The sequence below is a fragment of the Culicoides brevitarsis genome, unplaced genomic scaffold, assembly GCF_036172545.1.
Source record: "Culicoides brevitarsis isolate CSIRO-B50_1 unplaced genomic scaffold, AGI_CSIRO_Cbre_v1 contig_112, whole genome shotgun sequence".
NCBI lineage: Eukaryota > Metazoa > Arthropoda > Insecta > Diptera > Ceratopogonidae > Culicoides > Culicoides brevitarsis.
The window spans coordinates 5545-13571 of NW_026973496.1; the positions used below are offsets into that span (position 1 = coordinate 5545).

Here is an 8027-nt window from a genome sequence, read left to right on the forward strand (position 1 = left end):
TTTTGTTTTAAAAACTAAATCAAGAGCAAAAAAACTGTGTCAAAAACTGTGTCAAAAACTGTGTCAAAGCTATTTTGTCAAATCTTGCTCCAAATGGATTGAAATTTGTCAGAGGGCTCTAATTTATCATTTTTAATAATTTTGTAACTCAAAACTGCCAAAAAATTGAAACTGAAAAAAAAATTTTTCTTTGACATAGTTTTGTTTTAAAAACTAAATCAAGAGCAAAAAAACTGTGTCAAAGCAATTTTTGTCAAATCTTGCTCCAAATGGATAGAAATTTGTCAGAGGGCTCTAATTTATCATTTTTAATAATTTTGTAACTCAAAACTGCCAAAAAATTGAAACTGAAAAAAATTTTTTTCTTTGACATAGTTTTGTTTTAAAAACTAAATCAAGAGCAAAAAAAACTGTGTCAAAAACTGTGTCAAAGCAATTTTTGTCAAATCTTGCTCCAAATGGATAGAAATTTGTCAGAGGGCTCTAATTTATAATTTTTAATCATTTTATAACTCAAAACTGTCAAAAAGTTGAAACTGAAAAAAAATTTTTTCTTTGACATAGTTTTGTTTTAAAAATTAAATCAAGAGCAAAAAAACTGTGTCAAAAACTGTGTCAAAGCAATTTTTGTCAAATCTTGCTCCAAATGGATTGAAATTTGTCAGAGGGCTCTAATTTATCATTTTTAATCATTTTATAACTCAAAACTGTCAAAAAATTGAAACTGAAAAAAAAATTTTTCTTTGACATAGTTTTGTTTTAAAAACTAAATCAAGAGCAAAAAAACTGTGTCAAAAACTGTGTCAAAGCAATTTTTGTCAAATCTTGCTCCAAATGGATTGAAATTTGTCAGAGGGCTCTAATTTATCATTTTTAATAATTTTGTAACTCAAAACTGCAAAAAAATTGAAACTGAAAAAAAATTTTTTCTTTGACATAGTTTTGTTTTAAAAACTAAATCAAGAGCAAAAAAACTGTGTCAAAAACTGTGTCAAAAACTGTGTCAAAGCAATTTTTGTCAAATCTTGCTCCAAATGGATTAAAATTTGTCAGAGGGCTCTAATTTATCATTTTTAATAATTTTGTAACTCAAAACTGCCAAAAAATTGAAACTGAAAAAAAATTTTTTCTTTGACATAGTTTTGTTTTAAAAACTAAATCAAGAGCAAAAAAACTGTGTCAAAAACTGTGTCAAAGCAATTTTTGTCAAATCTTGCTCCAAATGGATTGAAATTTGTCAGAGGGCTCTAATTTATCATTTTTAATAATTTTGTAACTCAAAACTGCAAAAAAATTGAAACTGAAAAAAAAATTTTTCTTTGACATAGTTTTGTTTTAAAAACTAAATCAAGAGCAAAAAAAACTGTGTCAAAAACTGTGTCAAAGCAATTTTTGTCAAATCTTGCTCCAAATGGATTGAAATTTGTCAGAGGGCTCTAATTTATCATTTTTAATAATTTTGTAACTCAAAACTGCCAAAAAATTGAAACTGAAAAAAAAATTTTTCTTTGACATAGTTTTGTTTTAAAAACTAAATCAAGAGCAAAAAAAACTGTGTCAAAAACTGTGTCAAAGCAATTTTTGTCAAATCTTGCTCCAAATGGATTGAAATTTGTCAGAGGGCTCTAATTTATCATTTTTAATAATTTTGTAACTCAAAACTGCAAAAAAATTGAAACTGAAAAAAAAAATTTTCTTTGACATAGTTTTGTTTTAAAAACTAAATCAAGAGCAAAAAAAACTGTGTCAAAAACTGTGTCAAAGCAATTTTTGTCAAATCTTGCTCCAAATGGATTGAAATTTGTCAGAGGGCTCTAATTTATCATTTTTAATAATTTTGTAACTCAAAACTGCCAAAAAATTGAAACTGAAAAAAAAATTTTTCTTTGACATAGTTTTGTTTTAAAAACTAAATCAAGAGCAAAAAAAACTGTGTCAAAAACTGTGTCAAAGCAATTTTTGTCAAATCTTGCTCCAAATGGATTGAAATTTGTCAGAGGGCTCTAATTTATCATTTTTAATAATTTTGTAACTCAAAACTGCCAAAAAATTGAAACTGAAAAAAAAATTTTTCTTTGACATAGTTTTGTTTTAAAAACTAAATCAAGAGCAAAAAAAACTGTGTCAAAAACTGTGTCAAAGCAATTTTTGTCAAATCTTGCTCCAAATGGATTGAAATTTGTCAGAGGGCTCTAATTTATCATTTTTAATAATTTTGTAACTCAAAACTGCAAAAAAATTGAAACTGAAAAAAAAAATTTTCTTTGACATAGTTTTGTTTTAAAAACTAAATCAAGAGCAAAAAAACTGTGTCAAAAACTGTGTCAAAGCAATTTTTGTCAAATCTTGCTCCAAATGGATTGAAATTTGTCAGAGGGCTCTAATTTATCATTTTTAATAATTTTGTAACTCAAAACTGCAAAAAAATTGAAACTGAAAAAAAAAATTTTCTTTGACATAGTTTTGTTTTAAAAACTAAATCAAGAGCAAAAAAACTGTGTCAAAAACTGTGTCAAAGCAATTTTTGTCAAATCTTGCTCCAAATGGATTGAAATTTGTCAGAGGGCTCTAATTTATCATTTTTAATAATTTTGTAACTCAAAACTGCCAAAAAATTGTAACTGAAAAAAAAATTTTTCTTTGACATAGTTTTGTTTTAAAAACTAAATCAAGAGCAAAAAAACTGTGTCAAAAACTGTGTCAAAGCAATTTTTGTCAAATCTTGCTCCAAATGGATTGAAATTTGTCAGAGGGCTCTAATTTATCATTTTTAATAATTTTGTAACTCAAAACTGCCAAAAAATTGTAACTGAAAAAAAAATTTTTCTTTGACATAGTTTTGTTTTAAAAACTAAATCAAGAGCAAAAAAAACTGTGTCAAAAACTGTGTCAAAGCAATTTTTGTCAAATCTTGCTCCAAATGGATTGAAATTTGTCAGAGGGCTCTAATTTATCATTTTTAATAATTTTGTAACTCAAAACTGCCAAAAAATTGTAACTGAAAAAAAAATTTTTCTTTGACATAGTTTTGTTTTAAAAACTAAATCAAGAGCAAAAAAAACTGTGTCAAAAACTGTGTCAAAGCAATTTTTGTCAAATCTTGCTCCAAATGGATTGAAATTTGTCAGAGGGCTCTAATTTATCATTTTTAATAATTTTGTAACTCAAAACTGCAAAAAAATTGAAACTGAAAAAAAAATTTTTCTTTGACATAGTTTTGTTTTAAAAACTAAATCAAGAGCAAAAAAAACTGTGTCAAAAACTGTGTCAAAGCAATTTTTGTCAAATCTTGCTCCAAATGGATTGAAATTTGTCAGAGGGCTCTAATTTATCATTTTTAATAATTTTGTAACTCAAAACTGCAAAAAAATTGAAACTGAAAAAAAAAATTTTCTTTGACATAGTTTTGTTTTAAAAACTAAATCAAGAGCAAAAAAAACTGTGTCAAAAACTGTGTCAAAGTGCAATTTTTGTCAAATCTTGCTCCAAATGGATTGAAATTTGTCAGAGGGCTCTAATTTATCATTTTTAATAATTTTGTAACTCAAAACTGCCAAAAAATTGAAACTGAAAAAAAAATTTTTCTTTGACATAGTTTTGTTTTAAAAACTAAATCAAGAGCAAAAAAACTGTGTCAAAAACTGTGTCAAAGCAATTTTTGTCAAATCTTGCTCCAAATGGATTGAAATTTGTCAGAGGGCTCTAATTTATCATTTTTAATAATTTTGTAACTCAAAACTGCCAAAAAATTGAAACTGAAAAAAAAATTTTTCTTTGACATAGTTTTGTTTTAAAAACTAAATCAAGAGCAAAAAAAACTGTGTCAAAAACTGTGTCAAAGCAATTTTTGTCAAATCTTGCTCCAAATGGATTGAAATTTGTCAGAGGGCTCTAATTTATCATTTTTAATCATTTTATAACTCAAAACTGCCAAAAAATTGAAACTGAAAAAAAAATTTTCTTTGACATAGTTTTGTTTTAAAAACTAAATCAAGAGCAAAAAAACTGTGTCAAAAACTGTGTCAAAGCAATTTTTGTCAAATCTTGCTCCAAATGGATTGAAATTTGTCAGAGGGCTCTAATTTATCATTTTTAATAATTTTGTAACTCAAAACTGCCAAAAAATTGAAACTGAAAAAAAAATTTTTCTTTGACATAGTTTTGTTTTAAAAACTAAATCAAGAGCAAAAAAAACTGTGTCAAAAACTGTGTCAAAGCAATTTTTGTCAAATCTTGCTCCAAATGGATTGAAATTTGTCAGAGGGCTCTAATTTATCATTTTTAATAATTTTGTAACTCAAAACTGCCAAAAAATTGAAACTGAAAAAAAATTTTTTCTTTGACATAGTTTTGTTTTAAAAACTAAATCAAGAGCAAAAAAACTGTGTCAAAAACTGTGTCAAAGCAATTTTTGTCAAATCTTGCTCCAAATGGATAGAAATTTGTCAGAGGGCTCTAATTTATCATTTTTAATAATTTTGTAACTCAAAACTGCCAAAAAATTGAAACTGAAAAAAAAATTTTTCTTTGACATAGTTTTGTTTTAAAAACTAAATCAAGAGCAACTGTGTCAAAAACTGTGTCAAAGCAATTTTTGTCAAATCTTGCTCCAAATGGATAGAAATTTGTCAGAGGGCTCTAATTTATCATTTTTAATAATTTTGTAACTCAAAACTGCCAAAAAATTGAAACTGAAAAAAAATTTTTTCTTTGACATAGTTTTGTTTTAAAAACTAACTCAAGAGCAAAAAAACTGTGTCAAAAACTGTGTCAAAGCAATTTTTGTCAAATCTTGCTCCAAATGGATTGAAATTTGTCAGAGGGCTCTAATTTATCATTTTTAATAATTTTGTAACTCAAAACTGCCAAAAAATTGAAACTGAAAAAAAAATTTTTCTTTGACATAGTTTTGTTTTAAAAACTAAATCAAGAGCAAAAAAACTGTGTCAAAACCATTTTTGTCAAATATTGCTCCAAATGGATAAAAACTTGTTAGAGGGCTCTAATTTATCATTTTTAACCATTTTATAACTCAAAACTGTCAAAAAATTGAAATAGAAAAAACATTTTTTTCTTTGACATAGTTTTGTTTTAAAAACTAAATCAAGATCAAAAAAAAAACTGTGTCAAAAACTGTGTCAAAGCCATTTTTGTCAAATCTTGCTCCAAATGGATTAAAATTTGTCAGAGGGCTCTAATTTATCATTTTTAATAATTTTGTAACTCAAAACTGCCAAAAAATTGAAACTGAAAAAAAATTTTTTCTTTGACATAGTTTTGTTTTAAAAACTAAATCAAGAGCAAAAAAACTGTGTCAAAAACTGTGTCAAAGCAATTTTTGTCAAATCTTGCTCCAAATGGATTGAAATTTGTCAGAGGGCTCTAATTTATCATTTTTAATAATTTTGTAACTCAAAACTGCAAAAAAATTGAAACTGAAAAAAAATTTTTTCTTTGACATAGTTTTGTTTTAAAAACTAAATCAAGAGCAAAAAAACTGTGTCAAAAACTGTGTCAAAGCAATTTTTGTCAAATCTTGCTCCAAATGGATTGAAATTTGTCAGAGGGCTCTAATTTATCATTTTTAATCATTTTATAACTCAAAACTGTCAAAAAATTGAAACTGAAAAAAAATGTTTTCTTTGACATAGTTTTGTTTTAAAAACTAAATCAAGAGCAAAAAAACTGTGTCAAAAACTGTGTCAAAGCAATTTTTGTCAAATCTTGCTCCAAATGGATTGAAATTTGTCAGAGGGCTCTAATTTATCATTTTTAATAATTTTGTAACTCAAAACTGCCAAAAAATTGAAACTGAAAAAAATTTTTTTCTTTGACATAGTTTTGTTTTAAAAACTAAATCAAGAGCAAAAAAACTGTGTCAAAAACTGTGTCAAAGCAATTTTTGTCAAATCTCGCTCCAAATGGATTGAAATTTGTCAGAGGGCTCTAATTTATCATTTTTAATAATTTTGTAACTCAAAACTGCCAAAAAATTGAAACTGAAAAAAAATTTTTTCTTTGACATAGTTTTGTTTTAAAAACTAAATCAAGAGCTGAAAAAAAAACTGTGTCAAAAACTGTGTCAAAGCAATTTTTGTCAAATCTTGCTCCAAATGGATTGAAATTTGTCAGAGGGCTCTAATTTATCATTTTTAATAATTTTGTAACTCAAAACTGCCAAAAAATTGAAACTGAAAAAAAATTTTTTCTTTGACATAGTTTTGTTTTAAAAACTAAATCAAGAGCAAAAAAACTGTGTCAAAAACTGTGTCAAAGCAATTTTTGTCAAATCTTGCTCCAAATGGATTGAAATTTGTCAGAGGGCTCTAATTTATCATTTTTAATAATTTTGTAACTCAAAACTGCCAAAAAATTGAAACTGAAAAAAAATTTTTTCTTTGACATAGTTTTGTTTTAAAAACTAAATCAAGAGCAAAAAAACTGTGTCAAAAACTGTGTCAAAGCAATTTTTGTCAAATCTTGCTCCAAATGGATTGAAATTTGTCAGAGGGCTCTAATTTATCATTTTTAATAATTTTGTAACTCAAAACTGCCAAAAAATTGAAACTGAAAAAAAATTTTTTCTTTGACATAGTTTTGTTTTAAAAACTAAATCAAGAGCAAAAAAACTGTGTCAAAAACTGTGTCAAAGCAATTTTTGTCAAATCTTGCTCCAAATGGATTGAAATTTGTCAGAGGGCTCTAATTTATCATTTTTAATAATTTTGTAACTCAAAACTGCCAAAAAATTGAAACTGAAAAAAAATTTTTTCTTTGACATAGTTTTGTTTTAAAAACTAAATCAAGAGCAAAAAAACTGTGTCAAAGCAATTTTTGTCAAATCTTGCTCCAAATGGATTGAAATTTGTCAGAGGGCTCTAATTTATCATTTTATTACTCAAAACTTAATTTTCTTATTTTTTTTTTTTAAATATTTAAATTTTTCAATATTATTTTTAATTAATTTAGTTTAAATTTTTAATAAAATGTTTAATTTTTTAAACTTTTTTAAAGGATTTTAATTTTAAATTAAAATTTTAATTTAAAAAAAATTTATTATATAATAATTTTCAGAGCAATAATTTTAATAATTTCAATAAATGATTAAAAAAAAATTAAAATTGTTAGAAAAAAAAATTAATTCAAAATAATTAAAATGAAAATTAATATAATATTAATAAAAAAAAATTAAATTTCATTAAAAAATTGAATAAAAAAAAATAATTAAAACATAAAATTAAATTAAAATAAATTTTAATTATTTTTTTTATCAAATAAAAATTCTTTTAATTTTTTTTATTTTTTAAAAATTTTTTTACTATTTTTTTTTAATTTTTCAGACAATACTTACTCCAATTGACACTTAAGACACTCGCAATGGTCTCCCTCAAACTGCTTCTCACAATAACAAACGCCACAAAGACACTCTCCTCTATTACTACAAATTTCGGTATCATTACCCCTACATCTCGCATCCAACTCCTTCGAGCTCTTATAATTCATCAAGTTACAATCGCACGTCGCTCCAACGAATCCATCATAGCACAAACACATTCCGCACTTAAATTCCCCATTTTTATTGCATCTCGGGCTATTTTCCTCCTCTTCTTCCTCTTTCATGCACGGACAAGTCATCTCGAGATCAATTTCCAGCTTCAAAAATTCATCTTTGAGACTCGCCTCTTCAATGCGGATCGTTTGTCGTTCGAGCCCGATATTATCTGGACTGTCAAGCAACGTAACTCTCACCAAAAAATCATATTCTTGTCCGATTTTGATGTTGTCACAACTACTCTGGGACACGTATTCGCCGTATTTGTTGCCACATTTCGTCAGATATTCGATTTTGAAGTAATCGGGAGCATCGTCGATGAAGTTGACATGACGAACGAACTCTGCGAAACCTTCTTCGACGAGTTGGAGGATGTTGGAAGAATCTTCTTGTAAAATTCCGACGTTAGTTTGGTCGGGCATGAGTTGTTTGATGCTCTTGTAGTGACCTAAAACGTCGTTTGTGACGGCGAAAA

The 8027-nt window shown here is 26.2% G+C and overlaps 1 protein-coding gene across 1 annotated transcript; it reads right to left on the minus strand.

The window, feature by feature from the left end:
- Nucleotides 1–7351: 7351 nt before the first annotated feature.
- LOC134836662 (integrin beta-nu-like) lies at nucleotides 7352–8005 on the minus strand (the record flags this gene model as incomplete). The annotated part of the gene is made up of 1 exon (XM_063851840.1): nucleotides 7352–8005. A coding segment is annotated over exon 1 (623 nt), but the record flags the coding sequence as incomplete, so codon positions are not given.
- Nucleotides 8006–8027: the final 22 nt, after the last annotated feature.